Here is a 25,101-nt window from a genome sequence, read left to right on the forward strand (position 1 = left end):
TCTGAAAACCTTCCCTATCTCAGGCTTGTATGAGATATTCTTTTCTCAGTCCAGGAAGAGGGAACAAATCTTAGGCATGCAAAAACCTCCTAATCCTCCTAGCTTTACTTTGTCAAGTTGTCCCTCAATTAAAAGAAGTGAACAGATAGGAGTTCTGGGATAGCCTAGGTACAGGTAAAGCTGATAATGTGCAGGATCAGGTAGTCTTTTTTATCTAAGAACAGGTCAGGTGGAAGAGGCGAGAGCATGCAAGAGCCACAGACTCATTCACTCTCTCCTGGGTCCAGAAGTTCAGTTTAAATAGGCTCTCAATTATAACCAGGAGCTTCTCTTTCGATTCTTGTGAGCCATACATGAGAAACAGAACACCACATGTAACAGAGAGCAATACCTTCACAGGCTGAATATACCAATAAGGTTTTTTTTCCACGTGGCTTTCCAAGGCCCTTGCTTCCCTCCCTCTCTTTAAGGCTAAACAGGCCTTCAAATTAATTTCATTCAACATGAAAACAAGCATTAGCAAGTCAGAAAGTTCCCGTGAAGCTGTTAACATAGGACTTGGGGCAGAGATAAGGAAATTTAAATTTGACTGCAAGCTTTTCTGACCAATCTGCACTTCCTTCAAATTATCAGTGTTCCTTCTTTGAGAGAGAGACAATATTTTAAAACTCTTGCAGCATGTGAATCTCACAAGGATCTAGTAAGAACTAATGAAAACTATGAATTATCTAAAAAAATATATGGTACTAAATTATAGATAAACATACCAAGAGTTGCAAACTTTACAACACGTAAAATGCAGTTTTAAAATGTTGCAGCCCCTCTTCTTCTTATAGCCTCTTGTGTTCTTTTCTGGTTGCATTGGAAAGCAATGAACCCGACTACTGACTGCCTGTGCAAAACTTTGCATCATAACTTCTAAGGCAATTCGGGAGTTTGTGGGTCATTTGCACACACCTCTGGATTAAAGCCTCTATGTGAGAAAAGGAAGGATGGTCAGAAGGCAGACTGACCAGCTTCTGGGGCTTTAGACCTGAGGTGGGGATTTTGTTGGGAGGATGGAAACTGTAGTTCAGTAACATATGGAGGGCGGCAGGTTCCCCACTGTTGCTTTAGAGTTTCTGAGACTTTGGAACATTCTCTGGAAATTTTCTCTCAATGAGTCACTCTTCCATTATAGCCCAGAGAAAAAGGGGTGGGGAGGAAGAGAGGAAGAGAGAGAGAGAAAGAAAGAAACTGGCTGACTTTTAAAAGAATAAAGTCTGGTAAAACTGAACCCTTAATTCAACAAACATGGACCCTCCACTGCAAAAAAGAAATAAAAAACAAAAGTTTGTTGCACAAAACACTCTGCATCTAGTTAGCACTTCAGACAACAGACATTACTACCAATGACACAAAAAATGTAAAACACAGCACAGAAACAAGCACAGATTGTTTGAGGGTGCTACATTACCTACAAAAAGCTCATTTTGTCAAGTGTACCCTTTTGTTAAATCACTGGTTTCTTCTTCCAGAAAATTTCTTCTTCAAGAAAAACTTTCAAGAATGAAAAGGCCAGTGCTTCAACAATTCAGAGGCGTCTTTTATCTAAAACTGTGGTGAAAACTGAAAACATGAATGCAGTACCTGAAGCTGTATTTTAGCATCTTTGCTGACGCTTTTGGTTCTCCATCTTCTTGTGACACGCTTGTCCTTCTTATCTACACAATTAGCCTACGTCATGAAATAGTTAAAAGCAACAAAGCACTGTGTTAAAAGCACATACAACCAACCGACAGAGACAATACTGGAAAAGTTAGTAACAAGAATCTTGGCGTTAGTTTTCAGCAAATAAAAATATGGTAAGAATGCTAACCCAGGCTCTCCATAAAAAGCAAGCAATGTGTTATTTTAAAACAAATTTAAAAGCAAACTAACTTTGGGATACAATTCTAAAGTCATTTACTTTAGACTTTTCTGCCTAAATTCAGTGAAAGTATCCTTGCTTCCATATGACACTTAGTAATGCGAAACAAAAACAAAATGAATATTAAATTACTGGAACAAAGTATCTTATGGAACAAAGGTTATGAAAAATTGTATTGGTTGCAGTATTTACAATCCTCACAGAACTGGATTATAGCAACAAGTTATTCTGCCCATGTTCGATATTTCATAATTGACTAGAGAGTTTCTAAACTTTGCAGGCTGACAATGGGTTTCCTCTAGGAAACAAGTTTTCTATAACAAAACACATCGTTGTTTTTTTTAAATTTGGAATTCAAAACTTGCTTACCTGCATATCCGTGAAATTTGGAGCTGACTGAGTCCTCTGAAGTATTTCTAAGTTTTGAAGAATTTTACTGAGTTCCACAAGGTTTGACTGGCAGTGCGTAAGGTCTGACACAAATTATATTCAAAAAAAGTACATTAGTTACCTTGGTCAAGATTTTATTTTTTTTCTATGGTATCTCATAACTTAAATAGGATAAGATTATCAGTATAGTAGCCCAAACACACAGTTTGGTGTGTGTGTGTGTGTGTGTGTGTGTGTGTATGCATATGTACCGTATTTTTCGCCCTATAGGACGCACCGGCCCATAAGACGCACCTAGTTTTTTTGGGGGGAAATAAAGAAAAAAATTTATTCCCCCCCCCCCCAGCCGCAGGGCACTCTGCTTCAGCACGCCCCGCGCTCCGGGCAGCAGGCTGCTATCTGCAGCCTAGGGAGCCCTGTGGGAACTCCCGCGGGCTCCCCAGGCTTGCTGATAGCTTCCTGAAGCCTGGAGAGCGAGAGGGGTCAGTGCGCACCAACCCCTCTCGCTCTCCAAGCTTCAGCGAAAGCCTGCATTCGCCCCATAGGACGCACACAGATTTCCCTTTCATTTTCAGAGGGGAAAAAGTGCGTCCTACAGGGCGAAAAATACGGTATGTGTGTGTGTGAATATATATATATATATATATATATATATATATATATATATATATGCATGCTACGCTTTCCATAGGCATACAAAGTTATGCCCTAAATGAGGGACTCAACATACAATCTCTGTACTCTTTTAATCTTCTTAATCCAGGAACAGCCAACACGGTGCTCTCCAGATAATGAACTATAAATCCCATCAGAGCGACCCTTAATTTCATAGGGTATACTTTGTGTAAAAGTTACTTGACTACAACCCAACATGATGGATGTTAATAATTAGGCAAAAGAAAGCTAAAAGCACATTCCTCGCCAATTCCTTTTAATTCTTGCACTGGATTTTCATTGGGCTAGCAATCCACCACCACCACCCCAATCTTGATTAGCTGTTTTATAAAGATCAGCAGTTCAATATACTGCCGTAATGGCCAGCAAGTGGCCATACCTCTGCCATGACTCATCTTCATCAGATAAAAAGCACTCAGAATATAGGTTGGTTAAATCTCCATTTTCTGTTAACTGTCAACTTATTGAGTATTGTAAGGGGGGGTGGGAATATATGTTATCGTCCCTGAAGCTGCTGTGACATCTTGGTTGGTGGAATCCAGTCTCAGATCAGCTTAGCCAAGGGAACATGTCCTGTGAAATGGGCTCAATAAGTTGGCTGTCCATTGTCTATTCTAGACCAAACTTTGGGTCCCCAGCTGTTGTTGGACTACAATTCCCATCAGCCCCAAGCCCAGGTCTTGTTACCTAGGAATGATGCCAGCTGTAGTCCAACAACAGCTGGGAACCCAAGTTTGAGAAACACTGGCTAGACCAAGCATCCCCAAACTCGGCCCTCCAGCTGTTTTGGGACTAAAGTTCCCATCATCCCTGACCACTGGTCCTGTTAGCTAGGGATGATGGGAGTTGTAGTACCAAAACAGATGGAGGGCTGAGTTTGGGGGTCCCTGGGCTAGACCATTCGCAGCATGCCATAAAAACTACAGATATAACATTAAAAACTGATCAGGAACCCTCATTTGTGTTTTTTTTTAAATAGCTCCCAGATACCTTGACACAAACTAGACAGATTTAAAAAAAGGCTAGTGCCAAACAACATTAACCTCCATTTTTAACCTGAAAGCCACCATAGGCAGGATTCATTGTGACCAGAAGTATCAACAGATTGCCCTGAGATAGTACCCCTTATTATTATTTTTTATTGTATTGGTTATTAAATTCATATGCTGCCTTTCATCCGAAAAGCACAGAGTGGTTTACAACATAAAAACACAAAATACGTATTAGCAAAAAACAGTAAATCCACCCAATGATTGCATATAGGGAAATATGAATACTACATGAATACTACATATTTAAAGCCCTAAATGGCCTCAGTCCTATATACCTAAAGGAGCATTTCCACCCCCATCATCCAGCCCGGACACTGAGGTCCAGCGCCGAGGGCTTTCTGGTGGTTCCCTCACTATGAGAAGTGAGGTTACAGAGAACCAGGCAGAGGGCCTTCTCGGTAGTGGCGCCTGCCCTGTGGAACGCCCTCCCAACAGATGTCAAGGCAATAAACAACTATTTTACTTTTAAAAGACAACTGAAGGTGGCCCTGTTTAAGGAAGTTTTAATGTCTGTTGCTGTATTGTTTTTAATATTCAGTGGAAGCCACCCAGAGTGGCGGGGTATAAATAATATATTAGTATTAGTATTGGTATTAGTATTAGTATTAGTATTCATGGGAACTATCTATTAGCCAGAAGCTAAGTACCTATAAATGGAAGGAAAGAAGCTTGACTAGAGACTGACCTTCCGCACACCTGTCCATCTCCTCGGAGTCTTGCAACCAAGCAACTACTTTACTTTGGCCAGTGGTACATGTTGCGGGGAGGCTGTTGCTGCAGGTAATGGATGGCTGCCATGGGAAATTATTCTGTGCGACCTAAAAAAAACAACCCAAAGATTCGAAAATTGTATAACTGAATACCGGGAGAAAAATGGCCTGTGCTAAAATCAAACCATCAGACAAGAAACAAATGATATCCCATTTGAAAGAAAGCAAGTATGAATTCAGCACCTTAGCCCAGTGGTTCACAAACTCACCACCACCACCACGGACTACTTGAAAATTGATGGTGGTCTTGGTTTTTCTCCCTGTTGTAACAATTGTAATGCACTGTGCTGGATGCTACATTGTTTTTAAATGTATTTTTATTGTGTCCTTTCTTTCTAATAATGTATTTTATTGTAATACAATTTGCATTCCATAGGATTAAAACTGTGATACAATACAATACAATGAACAGAACAAAATAAGCAATAAAAATACAATTAAAAATGATTGTGAATATCAAATGTGGACATGCTGCAAACCACCTGACCCAAGCTTGTGGTCCACTGGCGGACGGCAGTTTGGGAGCCCCTTCTCTAGTCCAAATAAAACATCAATAACAAGCAGTTCAGCAAAAGTGGTAAAATCAGGGAATTATTCAGCTTCCTCTTCTCTTCACTTCACTAGTGCTATCAATAATGGCACACATTTCCTAACGGAGGACAACGGTTAGAAAATGTGGTGGATTATTAAACAGGGACGTTTTATACCTTGGCCTCCAGGGCAGCAACATTAGCAGCTGGTGAAGATTCAGTAGTTGACGCTGAAGGGAATATGTGGAATCCGGCATCTCGTGGTGATCGTACAATCTCGTTCTGACGGTATAACCTGTGGTGGCGCAGCCTCGATACCCAAGCATCAAACGAGTCCTGGGATTTTACCTAGTGAGAACGGGGAGCTCAGTAATAGTATCTGACTGTTTCAAATTGAGAAGAAAACTAATGGGAAACATTCCTCACTTTCAAATGGTAAATATGCTCTTCAGTGTCAAGGTCTATCCTCCGAGCTTTCTTTTTAATCGACATAACTGATAAGCCAACATCTATGCTTCCGTGAACCTTTCCTTTCTGAGTCTGAAAAATAAAAATGAAGAGAAAACATTGCCAATGAGCTGGGAAAAATAAGGTCATTTATTTATTTAAGTATTTATATATCACTAAATCATAATAGATATATATATAAAAGTGGCTTACAACGTTAAAAAAGATAAAAACCATACAATAAAATTTATGGTGCCCAATTGAAATATGTTGTTTACTAGGTCAGAAACATCAGAAAATATTATTAGATGGGGAGAAAACGAAAGCATCATTTTTCTGGAAAGGGAATCATGAAGATAGGAATGCATTGCCCTTTGATTTCCCAATAAACACTTTCTCCATGACTAATTCTAAAAAAGGCTTTATTTCATATGCTACATTAACATATATTAGAATCTCTGCTTGCTATAGACCACATGCTAAAAGCTGCAGAAAATAAAAGAAAATTAAAAGATATAACTAAATAGTCCTTCACCAAACAAAACATTCTTCTCCTTTCTTTCTACATCAATCATCATCAAAGGAAATATTAATTATAATATTGGATTTTTATAATGTTACCTTTTTAAAAAATGCTCCAGTATTACTTACATCAATTGGCGACTTTGAATATTTCAACATTCCGTTATCCAGGACAAAAAAGCGCTACAGGAGGGAAATAACAATTTGTAAGAGGTCAAATAAAATCTGGCATATGTAAAATAATATATCTAATGAAGACAAATGTCTGTTCCTCGTGGTTACCAAATAACGAGCACACAGCAGAAACCATGCTGACAAGACATCTTGCTTCCATTCCGTAGCCTAGATATGAGGCTTAGCCACTAAACTTTATATGCCTTACAGCAGAGTTGAGGAACCTGGGGCCCAGGAGTTGAACACAGGACTCTGTGCCTTTTTATCTGGCTCTCAGGACTGTTCCCAGCCTAGATGTCATCTCCTCCTCAGCCCTGCTCTACTCTCAACTCAAGTGCTTTTGTCTGGCTGGAATGCGTCCTTGAAATATGCTCTACCCACACCACTGACTCCATACACCACTGGCAAGTTGCCCTGTGAAGTTGCTCATGAAGAAATGCAGCTCTTGGGCTGAAGAAGGTAGACCACCCATGTCTCACAAGCATGGAGAGCAGGCAACCCACCGCCAACTGCCATGCTCCATCTAGAACACTGGCCTTGAAGTCCAAACTATAATGGAGATTACCTAACGGCAAGCAAAAGACCTGCATACAGCACCCACTGTTACCTTCCCTCCTATCTCTCTCTCTCTCTCTCTCTCTCTCTCTCTCTATCTTTAAAGCCACTATGAGAGATTGTAATTAGGAGCAGTGGACTCAAAAAAGAGAGAGTTTGTGTATGCTTAACCTTGTGCTCTCTGGTTGTTCTCCTCAAAATTTGAATGAAACAATAGCGAGAGTGGAAAGGGTCAAGCATATCCTCTCATTTTTTTCTCTCCTCATCACAGACTCCTGAGACTGTAAAAAACAGTGTTGGAAGAATGTCGCATTGAATGTCTAGTTTGGTCCTGAGGCCATCCATTGAATTCATCACGGGATTACCATTTCCCAGTTTTCTGGAGTTAAGTATCCTGACTAAACAATGCACATATGAGAAAAGGCAGGTAAGCTCTTAATAGCTTCCTAGCAATACCAGCAGGTGTCTCAGCTACAAGAACTGCAACTGCATAACAACAATAACAACAATATCTATAGTAATGGTCATCTAAGATGTTTATGGATGCCTTACCTTGTGCCAACCTTTCAAAGGCCATTTCCTCTTCTTCAGCATGAACCCTTCATGTTTGTCTGGCTTCTGGACATTGGTCTGCCCAATTTTGAGGCCTTCTATAATTTCCCAGCTGTCTGGCTCCTGAAGGAAGAAGAGTGGGGGGGAAACACCAACAAATTCTGTGAGTTGAGATCAATATTATCTGAAACACTTGCACTGTGTTGGATGAGCAGTGGCAGATCTTGGGGTCTCAAATTTTACTGGTGCCCTGTGTGATGCCAACATCCAGTGCCCTATTGCCAAAACAAACTTCAAACGAATCTTTAAACAGGGCCTTGAAGCACATCCTTGAGGCACGCCTAAAACATCAACTTAGCAACAAGAATTCTCCCCAGCAACAGATGTCTGAAGAGATGCAGTTGAGTGTGAGGCAGTCAAGGGTTGGTCATTGAGGCTGCCAGAATATATGAAAGTCTGTGAACCTGTCTCTCTGACCCGATAGCTGAAGGGAGCAGAGATCTGTATATAGTTCTGTTTCTTATTTTATATGTAGACCAGTAGCGTTGTGCAACTTCTAATGCAGATAAGAAAGACTTCAGTGAAGAACTGCATGGGTGAGGAGTTTATTCTTGTCACAGGAATTCACCAAGAGAGGGCTGGACTGCTGCTGCTGTGAAGACGCAGGAAGACTTTCTGAGTAAATCTGCTGAGACCCCAAGAGTTGGCGCTCACACACTAACATGCCCCCCACTCCATTCTAAATCTTAGTTGCAGCACCCCCAAGGCTGTGAGCCAAGTGTGACCATATCGGTCACATTCTCTTAAATCCACTTATGGTACGAGCCATATCTTCAAACCATTAAGGCTGCAAGCCAATGTTCATTTCTACAAAAGTAAGTCCCACTGAACTCAGTGAGACTTGACTTCTGAGGCCAGATACCCAGCACTGTGTCAAGACCCATCAGCGATGTTATTCTCTCCAACTCTGCAAAGGGAACTCTTTCAAATAAGAGTGCATGGATCAGATGGAGACAGAGCAGACTGGATGACTCAACTTTGGTGTCGTTTCATAAACGGTTCCAGTGTCATGCTGTTTTATAAATTACATGCCCTTTCTAGAAGCTCACAAGAAAGGAGAACAAGGGGTTAGTGTTGAAAGAACTTCTCTGAATGTGCCTGCAAAGTCACTTGGCTGTTCTCAAAAGGCTTCACTGACAAAATTAGCCCCAAGATGAACTCTTTTCTCATGAGAACCAAAGGGTAAAAGCTTGGTTTTCTTCTTTAAAAAGAACATCATAATCTAATCTGCTAAAAAGCAGTTCTTTCATGAGGTTTGTTGGTCACATTCACACAATTCATTTAAAGCACATTTATAACACTTTAACAGTCATTACTCCCCCCCCCCCCCCGCCAACCCTGGAAACTTTTACCCCGCAGTTTACCCCACAGAGAGAGCGCTATAATTCCCAGCACCCTTAACAAACTATAGTTCCTAGGATTCTGTGAAGGAGGCCATGTGCTTTAAATATATGGTAGGGAAGCACACAGAAGCTGCTGCCACAAGTTTGTGGCTGAGCACAAGTCACACAGGGTATTACTGCAAGCACTGGAACTGTCTTGTGGTCTTCAGATGAAGGGTGATATACAAATTTCATAAATGAATATAAACTCATTGTGGAGGTATCCTCAACCTTCTCAGATGCAGGACCCACTTTTAACCCAAACATGCATTTGGGGAACCATTTCTTAATCGTTTACCACATATTTTCATGGTAGTGCTCCTGTTGCAACACTCCTTGAATCAGGTTCCAACCTTGAGTTCTGAAGACCAGAGAGCCAGTCCATGGGAATAGTGTTGTTTGGAGTTTTGGCGACAGCCATATCATAACATAGGTACTGTTCCTAAACTATCCTTCATTCTTTTAATTGTTACATATGACAAACCTTTTATTGTTACATACTTCAAAATAAAATCAAGGATTAAAAAATTGAAAGTGATCAATGAAGCAATCAAGAATTGATTAAAAGCTAACAATCTTCCATCCGTATATGTGATCAGTATTTACAAAATTACAATGATTAGCTATATAAACAAACTAAACTGAACCAAGCCAATGTATTGAAAAAGTTTTGTACACCAAATTCTAGTGCAGACACCGTGAACTTAACTTACTTTAGATACAGCTACTGGTTCATTTTCTAGCAACTGTTTGCCAAGTACCGGATCTGTGCTTCCAGAAGAAAAATTCCGCTCTAACACATGGCCACTCTAAAGCAAAACGAAAAAGAGTCAATTCTAAGCCACAGAAGGTATATTTTCTGCATACAAACCAGAGACCAAAGGCCGGCATAGTTTACAGAAGAACACCCCATTCCTTGAAACTTACCAAATTTTCCTCCGCTGACCCTTATAATTCAGAAATTTCTACCCTTCTGTATTTTACACTTTAATACCACCTTACGTGCAAATGAATATTAGCAGTACCACATGTGTCTTGCTCTAAGATTAGCATTTTTTATCTATCTTTGGATAGGAGGGTGAGGTAGGAATTCACTCAAACAAATTTTAAAAACCCAGAAATGTCATAGAGAGTTGAGTTTAGCTGCACTGTTTCATCTAATACCTTTACATTCCGCTGCCCTTTCTTCTAGGGAAGAATTGGGAGCTTATCTCCCATCCTGCATGAGACAACACAGGGCTGGAGATAAGCCACTCTTCCTCATTTGGGGAAGCAGGGTTAATAAGCAGACATCTCTCATCCTCCTTCTGACCAAGGAGATGGGAGCGAAGCGTCCTTTGCTCCCAACCAGCTTCCTGTTTCATTGTGATTGCCCAATCCGCAACTGTCTTGCGGCTAGTCAAGCAAGTACGGTTGAAACAGCCACAACGAAGAGGCATGTATTCTGTCGCTAATCTCTCCCCCCCACCCCCTGTTTCTGTAAGAGGAAATTACGTTCAGCAAATAATATGAGACTTAAAATTACAAGAAAGAAGAATTTCCTTCCTTGTAGTTTGCAAACAGAAGGGGAAATATAGGAGGGGAAAGTACATAACAAAGCCAACTGTTAAATTAACGGAAAAGCTGCATCTTGCAAAGTTCCTTAGCGTGGAAAATATATTTTGAATTTATTGTCTTGGAGCAGACTTATGCATACGAATGCACACAGACTTATGCATACGAATGCACACACTCAGTAGTTCAGTCCTACAATAAACTTAACTCTGGGATCATCAGCAAGTCACCCATGGGCATTAAGGTACATCTGTCCAGGCCTTCTGCCCTCCCATTGATTTATTTATCCCTGTTTCCCATTGGAGCTGTGAATTCCACGCTCGTTAAAGAGATAAAACCCCAGATGAATGTAGCTGGTGGGGGAAGTCATGGGCAAGGTGAATTTGCAAGGGGAAATCAGTAGACCAGTCAAGTGTTTCTCTTTCTTTATGCTGCTCTCCGAAGAGTCTCCTCATCCTCCATTTGTTAGCAAACACGTGGATGTGGTCATGTATTGCCAACATAGGGAGGAATTCCATGCGGCAGTCTTCTGATCATTCCATCAGTGCTATAATTATTTCACCATCCCCTTCCCTGGCCCACAACCAGCGTGCAATTCTCCCAACCCCTCTCAGAGCCAATTTTGGGGGCACAAGGGGTGCACAGGAGCTTCCACTGCCAGGACCCATTAGTTGAGCCCCAGCCATTACATCTAGTTCTGCTCTAATAGTAGGTGTAAACAGACTTTCCTATGTACGGAAGCACACCTGGCATTCACCAAATCCCTATCATATTTCTCTTTTCTTAAGCAGCAGCAGAAAGCAGAAGATTACAGGGTCCGTAGGGGATTTTTATTGATGTTACATAGAAAGCTTTTGTATGTTGACCTCCAAGCTTTGCTGTCGCGATGAAGAAATTATAGTGAGATGGCATCTTAAATGCAAATAATTTAGCATTCTTTCACTTACCTGCCTGCTGTCCCGCTGGGAGGATGAAGAAGAAGAGGCACTTTTATGAGATGGTGTAGAGGTTTTGTGAGCAGGAGATATACCTTTCTCCTCTGAACTCATTGCTGCAGCTAGATACTGGTGATCTCCTTTGACAATTAAGACCACATCAATCTCCTTTCAGTCTTCCATACAAGGAGGGAGCCAAAATATTTTCAGCATTTTTTCTATTTCACAGTGTCCATTACACACAAGGGTAAGAGGAATTCAAAAGGCATCCAAGCCAGACCTTTAACAAGAAGAAAAAGAAGATGAAGAGATTGTATATGCTTACAATTACCGTATTTTTCGCCCCATAGGACGCACTGGCCCATAGGACGCACCAAGTTTTTTGGGGGGGGGGGAATAAAGGGGGGGAATTATTTCCCCCCCAGGCGCTTGTGGGGCCGGCAGCGGGGAGAAGCGCTCTTCTCCCCGCCGCCCGCCTTCAGACCAGGTCCGGGGGCAGCGGGAAGATGCGCTGCGCCTCGCCGCTGTCCCCGGAGCTTGCGGGGCTGGCGGCGGGGAGAAGCACGTGTCTCCCCGCCTTCAGCCTCCAAACCACATCAGGAAAACAGCGGGATGGCGGCGTTCCGCCTCCCCGCTGTCCCCCGACCTTGTGGGGCTGGCGCTGGGGCTCTCCTGAAGCCTGCATTTACCCCGTAGGACGCACACACATTTCCCCTTCATTTTTGGAGGGGAAAAAGTGTGTCCTATAGGGCGAAAATTACGGTAAGTATTTATTTATCATATGTATAGAGAGAGGTAAAGGACCCCTGGATGGTTAAGTCCAGTCAAGGCCACACTAGGCCGCAGCACTCATCTCACTTTCAAGCCGAGGGAGCCAGGGTTTGTCCACAGACAGCTTTCCAGGTCATGTGGCCAGCATGACTAAACCGCTTCTGGCGCAAAGGAACACCATGACGGAAGCCAGAGTGCACGGAAATGCCGTTTACCTTCCCACCACAGTGGTACCTATTTATTGACTTACACTGCTGTGCTTTCAAATTGCTAGGTTGGCAGGAACCAGGACAGAGCAGTGGAGCTCATGCGGAGATTCAAACCACCAACCTTTCGATCGGCAAGCCCAAGATATACTAAGATTCCTAGGTAAATTCAAATATAACATAAAGTGGGCGGAATCCCCCCCCCAGCAGGATTTTGTTTTGTTTTCATTTATTGAGCGATACACACACACACACACACACACACACACACACAAAAATCTTGCTCAGTAAATGGGGGAGGGGGAATCCTGCTGGGGAGGGGAATCCACCCACTCTATGTTATATCTGAATTTACCTAGGAATCTCTTAGGTCTTATCTACCAAACTACTAAAAAACACTAAAACCCAGTAAAACATGAAGCAAATGGTTTATATGAAAAATAAAGATGCAAATCCACTGAGAAATATCAGAAGCTTGCTAGATTGCTTTTTTTTCCACGAGGTGCCAATAAAATATTTTCTAAAGGATAAGTTTTGGTGAAAGCAAATGCAATTCTATGGCAGAGGCAATTTCCGTTCTGCTCTGCAAGCTTTCCAGCTAGTACTTTCACGAATGGGAGAACACAATTCCTCATTACACGGCATCAGTTCTCTCTTGCCTGGTTTCTCAAGTGCAAATTTACTGTGCAGCAGAAATGGTTCACAATCAGCTTTCCCTACCCATTACACATACCCCTCAGCTTTGTTTAGAAATATATGCAGACATATAGCAAACTTCATTTAAATAACATGTAGGAAGCCCAGTATGTATAGTGACCATAGCATCGTCATCTTTTCCACATACAAATGCCACGGATGTGGTTCTTACCATCCAATTTGCCCATATACCTACATTCATAACACACTTTGGAACTTACATTGAGCAACAAAACTGTGTTTCGTCCTGGAATAAGAAAGTATGGTCATTTCTGTGGCAATTTACAAAAGGAGGTTAGTCCTAAACACTCTGGCTTTGATCCCAAGATGACACGAAGGGAACGAGGCAGAGGGCCTTCTCGGTGGTGGCACCCGCCCTGTGGAACCACCCTGGTTTAGTCACCACCCTCGGTGGTGACACCCTTCAGATGTCAAGGAAATAAACAACTAAATGACTTTTAGAAGACATCTGAAGGCAGCCCTGTTTAGGGAAGTTTTTCATCTTTGATCTTTTATTGTGTTTTTAATATCCTGTTGGAAGCCGCTCAGAGTGGCTGGGAAGGCCCAGCCAGATGGGTGGGGTATAAGTAATAAATTATTCTTCTACTACTTCTACTTCTTCTTCCCCACTGTTGAAAAGGTAAGCCACTTTTTTGACCTGACTAAACTCTTTAAGTAGCAGCCACTGGTGTGCCAAACACCAGAAGAAAAAGGAAAGGAAAGCAGTATTGAGAGTCATTCTCAAGTCATTCTCAACCCACATTCCCCCAACACTGGAGCTGTCACACTATCAAAGAAATCTTATGGATTTTAATCAAATCTGCATTGTAGTGCAAATTAACACTTAAGAGGAAAAAACCCATAATTTGCTGAAGGGGGGGGGGGGGAGAAGATACCAGCAAGTGGAATCAAACAGTTCATTTCTTTATTGAAGGAATACGGTATACTTGAATCTGCTAAGAACTACAGTGGTACCTCTGGTTACGAACTTTTTTTAAAAAAAATCAATTTTATTAATTTCCCCCCAAAAAAAATCCAATTGATATATCCAATCATAATCCAATTAAAATAAAAAAATTAAAATAAAAAAGACCAAATTATAATTATTGATTTTTCGGAGCTCCCCATAGTCTAGACCTTTGAAGCATATCTCCACATCTCAGTGCTGCCTCCCCTCTCTGGTTACGAACTTAATTCGTTCCGGAGGTCTGTTCTTAAGCTGAAACCGTTCTTATCCTGAGGCGCGCTTTCGCTAATGGGGCCTCCTGCTGCGTGCGTGCCCCTGGCGCACAATTTCCGTTCACATCCTGGGGCAAAGTTCGTAACCAGGAGCAGTTACTTCCAGGTTAGTGGAGTTCATAACCCGAAGCGTTCATAACCAGAAGCATTCTTGGCCAGAGGTACCACTGTAGTGGCAATTAGGAGAGGGTAGTTTTAAACCCTTCCTATGAGATGCTTTGGGAAATTAGCATTGATAGCCCAACAGACAATCAGAGTTGGCTGAAAAATAAAGCTCTCTAGATCCCCCCAAACCAGCAACTTTGTTCCTTAGCTCCAAAAGTAGTGGGTTGTGTTGCTGTTTTTCAGGGGCAGGTGTATGTGCAAAAACAACTCCTGAAGGTGGGCAAATTCTCAGAACTCCTGGGTGTTGGGGTAGCTAGCCATTAATGACAAGATGGCTGAGAGCCTCTCCTTTCCTCTCTCTTAAAAATCAAAGAAAATTTCGCCACTTCGTCAAGTGGCAGCTAGGCTGCCAACATCAGCTTAAGAGGCATTTCCTTTTAATTTGGTGCAGAATGTTCCATGGGAATTATGGTACATCATGAGATGAGGCTCTTAATCCCAGGGCTGTGGGTTCAAACGCCACATTGGGCAGAAAATTCCTGCATTGTAGGGGGTTGGACTAGATGACCCTTGTGGTCCCTTCCAAGTCTACAATTCTAGGATTCTATGAAACAGAGTGTTGTTTTCCATGATCCAAGCAAACTCCCTACCCTATCGAGTGCCAACTGTACTGTAGTCGCAATGCCCTGCAAGTATATAGGAAAATGCTGAGTGTCTTCACATAAGTCCATAAAAATGTGTGAGATTGTATTCATAATGTATAATTATACCACCTAGCTAGCTAGGGATGATGGGAGTTGTAGTCAACAACAGCTGGAGACCCAAGTTTGGGAAACCCTGCTCTAAAATAAAATTTGTTATTTCAGGATGCACACGCCCTCTTGTTTTAGCATGAATTTAAAAATCAATTACAATATTCAAAATAGCTGCACCTTTAAAGGTTTGGCATATCATAACGAAAGAGTGAAATAATAAATTTATGGTAGTTCACTGAGCTGCACTCAAGAGCTTATTCAAGAGACAGAAAGGAAAGGCTTTCAGGTATTTATGGCGAACAGAGGACATTAAAAAAAACTTGCCAACTAGACCTTGGGTAAATGGAAATCTAATGGGTTTTTGAAACATCTGAGCTCCCTTCAGTTGATTCATGTGGAAAATTTTATATTTATATTTAGCACTGGTCATGTGGATTTGTGTGTAAGATATATATAGAGAGAGAAAGAGATCTGACTCTTGGGTCTGTGCCCTGCACTTTTTATAAAGTGTGTCATTGCTAGATCCAAGCAAGTCAATAACCAATTGTTTCACAGAAAAACAAGAGAAATAGGTTGCTAGGTTTGACTGGTGAACAACACTGTGTGTGGAAATAACTAAAGGCAGCCCATGCAGTGTGGTGGATAGGGCCACATTCACATCATGAATTAAAAGCACTAAGATAATTCTGAGACCCGTAGTTAGTTAAGGGTTCTGAGAGTTTTTAGGGCACCTCGATTCTCCTCCCAAAGTTACAACCTCCAGAGTTCCCTGTGAAAAATGATTAATTGTTAAACCGCTCTGCATTTCTGTGAGGGGAATAGTAGTCTCCTAACAATTCTCAGCACCCTTAACAAACTACAGTTCCCAGAATTCTTTGGGGGGGGGTAAGCCATGACTGCTTAAAATGGTATAAGAGCACTTCAAATGCATGGTGTGAATGTGGCCTGGGCCTAGGAGACCCAACTTCGCATTCCCATTCAGCCATGAAGTTCAATGAGTAATCTTGGGCCAGTCAGGTTCTCTAAGCCTAATCTACCTCAGAGGGTTGTTCCAGGGATAAAATATGGGAGGAACCATATATGCTGCCTTGAGCTCCTTGGGAGGAAATCCTGGATGTAAATGTAATAATAAAAAGCATACTATAAATGCAAGTTTGCTAGGTAGAGCAGAGAATGATAGGGTATGGGTTATGATTACTCCCTCAGACATACCTATGACAATGTGTCTCAAGGTACTGTCTCAGATAGTAAGAGTAGTGGGGAAGATGAGAGGAATAAAGCTGACATTTGGACTAAAGAGTGTGGCAGATTGTGATGTCAAGGTACATTTAGCAGACTCAAAGAATGGTTTGGCCACAAGGCACATGAAAGTAACGTAGTCCAGTCAGCCTGCTATACTGAGGCATAATTGTACACACACACACACACACACACACACACACACAGTGCCCCAATTTTTGCCTCATTTTGCAAAATTACAAGATGCCAGAAGCGTCATGTAGTTACTCAAACTTTTGATACTACCCTTCATTATCTGCATCCCAGTGTGATTCCCAATGGCATAGCAAACACAGCAAACCGAATACCTTGGTTGCAGCAAAAATAACTAAAACATTACTAAGGCACATCACTATAAGAGACTTTTCAAAAGCTTGGGCAAAAAGAAAGGTTCTTCCTGATGCCTAAAGGACAGCAACGTTGATGTCAAGCAAGACCTTTCAGGGGAACATTATCACTGGAGAAGAGAACCTCTCCTTAGCATTGACAGCATTAGCATCAATATGGGAAAGGCAATACGTAGCATTCATAATGTCCCAGTTTTAATCCCTGGCATTTCAGGTAGAGATGGAGAAGGCTCCCATTTGAAACCCTCGCATCAGAGTAGACATTACTGAGCTCTATGGATGGCTTCACTCCATATAAGGCATGAAAGCAAGTGAGTTTTCTACGATTTATTGGAAAATATCCATCACCTATTCAAAAGAGAAAGTATGTTATTCAAGAAGGCAGATGTTTGGACTACAATTCCCATCTGCCCTAACTTCATGAGGGCACCAGACTAGCAAAGGCTGAACCAAACAAATTCTGTATTATTTAAGACATCCACTAGTTTCACAGGTACAAAATCATTATGAGCAGATTAAATGGTAATGTATTGTTAGCAGTACCCTGGCACCCAAATTACTCAATATACATGCATTTAGGATGCAGGATAGCAATGACCCTTATCTATGGTCATATGCTTCCTTTGACAGTAAGCAGCTGTCCAAAGTAAGCATATAAGACAGGGATGGGGAACCTGTGGTCCTCCGTACATGTGTGGACTCCAGAATCCATCAACCCAAGGGGGTATGGTTAACAGCAAGAGGTGATGGGTGTTTTAGTTTAGCACTATTGAAGGCCACAGGTTCCTCATCCCTGGTATAAGGAAACACTGGTAATAGAATCAATAGTCCTGATCCACACTTAGTCATGCTTAGCATAGATCCAATGAAACCAATGAGATGTAAGCTAGCCATGACTAGTTAAGCATTGGTTTCAATGGGTCTACTTTAAGCACAACTATGTCTGGCTCTAACACAGTATCGACAGCTTGTTCTATCTTCCATTTTATAAAGTTCCTATATTTCTTAACATGGATGCGAACTGGGCCTTCCACACCCAAACCCAACGCTTACCAACAGCTAACACTGGCTCAGGAAAGAAATATGTGTGCTCATGAATTGTATGAACTTTGGGAATATAATTTAAAGCCTAGGAAAGGGGCATAATTTATTAAATTGTTAAATTGTACTAATCTTGAAAACACACTATTTTCTTTGCTGCAGGCCAACACATACAATCAATCAACCAACCACCATTTCTATAGTATAATGCAGAACTCAGTAATGTGTTTGCTGACCTTTTCTCAAGCAGTAAAATATCAATTTTGTTTTTGTCACGGTCAGAAGCAATTAGGTTATAAGTTCTGCGAATTCAAAAGTGTGCTTAAAAACAATGCAGCTCAAAAATGCAGCAAAACACATGATATTTAATAACATGCATATGGGAAACAAGCAATTTCTATTTGCAAAACAACCCCTAATACAAGATCAACCGCCTCAGCATGTGAAACTAGCTCTAGGGGACAATTTCTGGATTACACTCCATTTTCCAACACAACATGAGAAAACTAAAGACTGCAGCACCTAAAGCAGGGGCAGCCAAGAGGGTGTCCTCCAGATGTTGTTTAACAACTAGTATTCCATCCAGTCTATTTTAGCTAAAATCAACACACATTTTCCATTACAGTAATAACAACAGTTAGTATACTATATGGTCTCCCCATAGGTATCTGGTTGGCCACTCTGAGAACCAGATGCTGGACTAGTTGGGAATTTTGTCTGATCCAGCAGGGCGCATCATGTGTTCTTATTATTGTAAAATAGATTTAAAACGGCAAATAATAATAAGGAAATGACAGAGGCCTTCAGAAGTGGGCAAAGGAAGTAGGTGATTGAAAGAAGGGGACAATGAGCAAGAGGGGGCGCTGTTCAAAAATAATTTAGGGGGCACGTAGATAGGAGAGGCTTTGTGCTACTTACAGAAAAAGGGAGGGAGGCATAGCATGCAGAACATTCAAGATTTTGATGTCACAGTGCTATTTTCTGTATAACTGCTCACATAAGCTATTTCTATGCCACAGTCAAGAGATGTCATAGTCACCTAGTTAACCGTGGAGCATATTAGTAAAGAACAGAAATAAAAAATCTCTGCTAATATTTAGATTTAATTAGGCCAGCCTGGCAAAAAAAAAAAAAAAAAAAAAAGGCTTATAAAAGTCAAGCACAGTGTGAAATTGCAGCAGCCTATCAAATTCTACTGGGAATGGGAAGCTATGCAAAGTTACAAATATCACCATGGAAGTCGTGTAAAATACCTATTTTTCTTGCAATTTAATGTACTTTTCCAGGTGGCATCAAGAGTTTATCTCGACACTTCACAGATAAATGGGTCAAATGCTCCTATCTCATACTTGAGGCTGCCTGTCTGCACATTCCCTACTTCATAAAATATTGCACTGTGGGACAGATCATATAGTCCCTGACAAGAATTTGTGGTTTTTTATTATTATTTTGCTATAGTAGTAAAATGTATTGTATTGAGTCCACTTTGTGTTCGCTTTCCCCAACTATCCATTCCCCATATATTCTGTAAGAATGATTTTTCTTACGCCTGTTTCAAAATATAGGCATAGTATTTTTATTTTGTAAAATCCTGCTAGCTTCAAATTTCTAAAGCTTAAGACTGATTTCATCAATGATAACCTCAAATAGATGGTGGAGGTCAAACAACAGATAATCATATTCTGGTGACAGGAGGTCAACATGACATCTGCCTTCCCTATTTGTCATTTGCCTACATGATTGAGCACACTTTTCTACCCCTTTAGAAGCTCTGATGCATTTATGGTAATTAGGAGCGTTCCAGTGCGTTTAAATTGCCGACTTTGATGGTCATTTTGAAAGGAGTCTCCATTTCTGTTCCAGTTCTGCATCAGGACCAACTCACGTAACTGAAGGGGCTTTTAATATTCTTTGTTATGAATCTTGACTCAAGATTGTTTCAGCTACTATTTTTTTTTGTCCTGCTTTTGTTTTTTTTCCTGCAATTGCCTGAGCATTGTCATTCAAAGGAACAGCATCACAGCCGTGCAAACAATAAATACATTTGGCAATGTCAGGCTAGGGCAGCTGTGCATTGAAAAGGCATGCACACACTAGTATTCCCCATGCCCCAAAGCATTTTCTACTGAAATACAAAAGGAAACCCCACACTGCAAACTCTTCTGAAGTGCATCTTGACGCTTCACGTCTGCTGAAGCTGAGAAGCCAGAGTAGCATTATATAGCAAATCATTCTGATTCAACAAAATAATCGCAATCAGTGACGACATCATCACCTTTACAATACAGTGGTGCCCCGCAAGACGAATGCCTCGCAAGACGGAAAACCCGCTAGACGAAAGGGTTTTCCGTTTTGGAGGCGCTTCGCAAAACGAATTCCCCTATGGGCTTGCTTCGCAAGACGAAAATGTCTTGCGAGTTCCTGCGGGTTTTTTCCCCTCCCCCCCTTTTTCTAAGCAGCTAAGCCGCTTGTCAGCTGATCCGCTAAGCTGATAAGCCGCTAAAAACCGCTAAACCGCTAATAGCGCTAATCCGCTAAGCTGTCAATGGGCTTGCTTCACAAGACGAAAAAACCGCTATACGAAGAGACTCACGGAACGGATTAATTTCGTCTTGCGAGGCACCACTGTAATGAAGAATCCTAATCAACCGGGAACGTATGCCTTGGATGAGCTAAATCATAATTTGCTTTATGGCTTTTCTCATACAGTATTACTCATAAGCCGCAATTCCTCCTATGGCTGTCATATTGATGGGTGGTGGGTGGGAATCACTCTAAAACATTCATTTCCCTGATGGTTGTAAATTTCTAATTTCTAGCTTAGAACGGCAATGGTCACATATCCCTGCCCGCACTATTACGCTTTCTTCTTTTTCAGGTTTACCCCAATAATAGCCTTGCAGTCCAAATACATTATGACTCCTCTCAGTGTTCTGTTTAGCCTAGCAGAAATGTCCCTGCAAAGTGTCTCCTTGCACTTGTGCCAGCTTTAAATTTCAGAACAGTGCAGAGCATTCTCAATTATGTCAATCTGTATTCCATACAGAGGCAGCGCCGCCGCCTCCTCCTCCTCTCCCACATTTTCTCTCTGTTGCCTCCTTTTTTTCATCCTCACGAACACTGTATTTTGCTTCTGTGCAGATTCATCACATTTAGCGGTTCAGAAACCACCTCCCACCTTCTCAAAATCACAAACTTTTACGAATGCCAGAATGACACCCTGGCATAAAGCAAAGTTCATTAGGGGTATAAATAACCCCAAATGAATGTTACATGCTGGTGCAAACTAAGTGTTCTCCCGAAGCATAACCTAGCTGTACAATAGTACATAAGCAGAGAAGGATTTAATTTATATCATCTTTCATAGAATCATAGAATTGGAACAGACCCTGAGGATCACTTTGACGTCTTTCATGTAAAACAAAATCAAATGTTCAGAAACGGACAGAAGTTGCAAAATCCTTAATTTTTGGAGCAATCTTTCACACACACACAGAGAGAGAGAGAGAGAGAGAGAAAGAAAGAAAGAAAGAGAGAGTATTATACATATAAGCCTGCCAAAATTTGAGAGGCCTGTTCAAGTTATTTCCACCCCAATCAGAACAAGCAGTCACTAATCTCATCTAGAAATGTTTTTGTACTTTGGCTAGGTTTTCTGCTGAATAGCTTATACTGGTGTTCTTCAGCTGTGACCTGTGCAAAACAGATTCTGCTGTGCAAAACCTTATATAATAACTAGCCTTCATGCAGCTTAACTTGCTTTACTGACATAGTGGACAAATGTACAGTATATACAGTAGCCGCTCTACTGAATGACATATATCTTGCTCAGAGCCAGTATTTTCAAAGGTGCATGTGCAGCAGGATATTTCCAGAAAGGTTTTCTCTCTATTGTTTTTAAAATGTTGGTATTGTCACCTTAGATTAACAGAGAGCCTTTCCCTACGGGTCTCAAAAAAACCAACTAATTTTAAAAACAGACTGTAGTCAGGACTTGCAAACTCCGGCCCTGAACAAAATTTGCAGCGCCCACTTTCAGTTTACAAGCATAGATACAATAAAGCCTTCTAGCGCCCCTTTGCAACCATTATGGTAATACAAGATTTAGAGCTTTCTCTGTAGAAAACAGGTTATTTGATTTGCTATTTACCCAGTGCTAGAAACTGAGATATGAAAGCTAGGAGCTAAATGGCACCTTAAACCTAGGTAATGGGTGCAACAACAGAATGATTAGGTGCACTTTTTAAAAAACAAGAATGATAGCTGAAAAGGAATGAACTGCAGCTAAAATCTTATGTTCATTTTTCACATGGTCTAGTCCTCATCTGAAGACTTCAAAAAACAAAGCCATGTTTCTTCACCTGCCAGCTCCCTAATATTCTTAAGAGCATGGGTAGGAAAACTAAGGCCTGGGGGCTGGATCAGGCCCAATTGCCTTCTGGATCCAGCCCGCGGAGGGTCCGGGAATTGCTATGTGGATTGCCAGCACGCGTGTTCTTTCCCTCTCTCTTCCTCTCCCTCACATGGGCAGCGGTGCCTCCTCCCTCCCTCCTCTTGGCTTCTCCCCGCCGTGCCTAGAGGAGGAATGGGGCTGGGCTTTGTTGGTGCCAGCAGCAGCAGCGCTTGAGTGACCGTCATTTTAAGCAGCCCCTTTCCAGATCCCTTTTCCGCGCCACTCATCGTCCCACCACCGCCACCAGCCCCTGCCGCTCACAAGACACAGGTAAGCAGCCACCAGGGCTCGTATATCAAAAAATATACATTTGGAAAAGGTAAAGGTAAAGGAGCCTTGAACAGTTAAGTCCAGGCAAAGGCGACTATGGGGTGTGGCGTTCATCTCACTTTTCAGGCTGAGGGAGCCGCCATTTGTCCACAGACAGCTTTCCGGGTCATGTGACCAGCATGACTAAACCGCTTCTGGCGCAACGGAACACCGTGACTGGTGACAGAGTGCACAGAAATGCCATTTACCTTCCCGTCGCAGTGGTATCTGTTTATCTATTTGCACTGGTATGCTTTTGAACTGCAAGGTTGGCAGAAGCTGGGACAGAGTAACGGGAGCTCACCACCGCCACGCAGATTCAAACCACCGACGTTCCAATCGGCAAGCCCAATTTGGCTCTGATTATTCCTCTTAAAAGTTATCACGTAAGGACTATCAAATGTAAACTTCAGAAAACCTTAAACTGAAAGAATGAATTTCCTTTTTCTGTTTAACCCAGATGTGGATTTTCGAACCACAACACAATCTTTCCCCCCTTTTTCTTTCAATGCGACAACTCAAAGCTTTAGTTATATTCAAATCAGTTTCAGACAATGCCATTATTTTGCCCACAGTATTGGAAGTAGATGGATGAAGAGTTCAGGGCGGCTGATATCTTGTATTAGTGTAAACATAAAACGTTCACTTCAACAGAATAGAAAAGAAGTGGGTTACCAATTTGCTAATATGGATATGTGCCCTACTCAGGACACAGAGGAAAAAACTCTTGACTTACCTTAGAAAAGGACTCTGATAGGCTGCATTTACCTCAATGTAAAAACCAGGGAAAGGGCAATCTTTGTACTGGAGGACAATGCTTGCCCCAATGTAAAACAGATAAGCACCCTATCCCTAACTTCAGATATTTTAACACAAACTTTTTGGGTAAGCCCATCTTTAAAACATTGAAACTACAATACAAAAGAGCCTCTGTTTCCAGAGAGGAATCCAATACCTGAACTATTGGTACAAGAGAATCGGGCACATGCAAGGCCTAGGTCAGATGAAACCAAAGATGAAAGATTCTGTTATTCACATTCATAGATGAATGGTGTAATGTTCCATGGAGCCAGGGGGGATTTGTCGTTAATAAATTATCCTGTTATTTAAAACCTGTTTAATAGCTAGAAAAGAAGGATAGTTATTCTCAAAACCCATAGTCTGATGGGCACAGCAATATTCAACTGTTCAAAATCATATGTTCGTTTCATTTCACCAATAGCTCTATAAATCTGGCATGCACCCTGTAAACTAGAGATTTTGCAGCAATTGAGGTGCATATATACTAGTTTGCACCACCAAGAGCTCCCGTGGATTGGCAAGCTGCCAAATCCATTCGGCCATGATGCCTGTGAACTGCCGTCCAATGATAACAGAGGACTAGTAAATATAATCTCTAGATGCAACTACCACAGTTGGTGATGTGTTGAAACCCATCAGAAGTTGACTTTTCTGGCACCAGGGTGACATATTTTTTGGACTATGCTAAAAAAATCATGATTCTTGGGGAAGGGCTAGGATAGGAAAGAACTGCTCCCAGCATTGCAGAATCTATAAGCTTTAGAAAAGTAGAATGTCCAGAGAAAAGACCCATATCGTGAAAGGTGCCCTCCCCAAAGGAAAAAGTATATACAGACTGCATGGGAAACAATGAAATGCTTTTGTAATGCATGGAACCTTTGGGGAGGATATTATTATTATTATTATTATTATTATTATTATTTATATCCCGCCCTCCCCAGCCGAAGCCGGGTTCAGGGCGGCTAACAACAATAAAACAGTACAAAAGTACAACACAACACAACACTCTAAAATCATTCATTATAAAATTAATTCAAATCAAGCCACTGGCAACCATTGGGCCAGAGCTCCACGAAGATTGCCGAGGGAGGGAGTCAGGCTGTGCCTGGCCAAAGGCCTGGTGGAACAGCTCTGTCTTGCAGGCCCTGCAGAAAGATGTCAAGTCCCGCAGGGCCCTAGTCTCTTGTGACAGAGCGTTCCACCAGATCGGAGCCACGGCCGAAAAAGCCCTGGCTCTAGTTGAGGTCAGCCTAACCTCTCTGTGGCCTGGGACCTTCAAGATGTTTTTATTTGAAGACCGTAAGTTTCTCTGTGGGACAAACCAGGAGAGGCGGTCCTGTAGGTACGAGGGTCCTAGGCAGAAAGGGGTTCAGAAATTAAGTGGTCAATTGTTTGCACAGGGCAAAGGCAGAGAAGAGGAAAACGCTAAAGGTATTTTCAAAGGATAAAGATAGTGAACAGCCTGTGTTCCAACTATATCATTTCTAGCGGAAAGCTACTGAGAAGTTAGTCTGTTTCTCAATCACTTTTGAGTTTTCTCTGCTGCTACTGTTCACATCACAAAACAATTATAGATTGGTAAAGGGTCTGTAA

General features: G+C 41.6%; 1 protein-coding gene across 11 annotated transcripts in view; it reads right to left on the bottom strand.

Annotated features, from left to right (window-relative positions):
- The window catches only part of OSBPL6 (oxysterol binding protein like 6), a 100,735-nt gene that overhangs the window by 38,589 nt on the left and 37,045 nt on the right, over positions 1–25,101 (bottom strand). For 10 of the 11 annotated variants that reach the window (XM_081866356.1, XM_081866355.1, XM_081866348.1 and 7 more), the window contains 9 exons: positions 11,520–11,787; positions 9,732–9,827; positions 7,577–7,699; positions 6,425–6,478; positions 5,753–5,866; positions 5,504–5,674; positions 4,712–4,844; positions 2,279–2,382; positions 1,630–1,716 (listed from right to left, as the gene is read on the bottom strand). In XM_081866356.1, the coding sequence (XP_081722482.1) occupies positions 1,630–1,716; positions 2,279–2,382; positions 4,712–4,844; positions 5,504–5,674; positions 5,753–5,866; positions 6,425–6,478; positions 7,577–7,699; positions 9,732–9,827; positions 11,520–11,621 (984 nt within the window). In that variant the 5' untranslated portion in view covers positions 11,622–11,787. The remainder of the gene's footprint in view (positions 1–1,629; positions 1,717–2,278; positions 2,383–4,711; positions 4,845–5,503; positions 5,675–5,752; positions 5,867–6,424; positions 6,479–7,576; positions 7,700–9,731; positions 9,828–11,519; positions 11,788–25,101) is intronic. The other variant, XM_081866349.1, reaches the window with a different exon arrangement.

This window comes from Podarcis erhardii (genome assembly GCF_964252035.2).
Source record: "Podarcis erhardii genome assembly, chromosome: 1".
NCBI classification, from domain to species: Eukaryota; Metazoa; Chordata; class Lepidosauria; order Squamata; family Lacertidae; genus Podarcis; species Podarcis erhardii.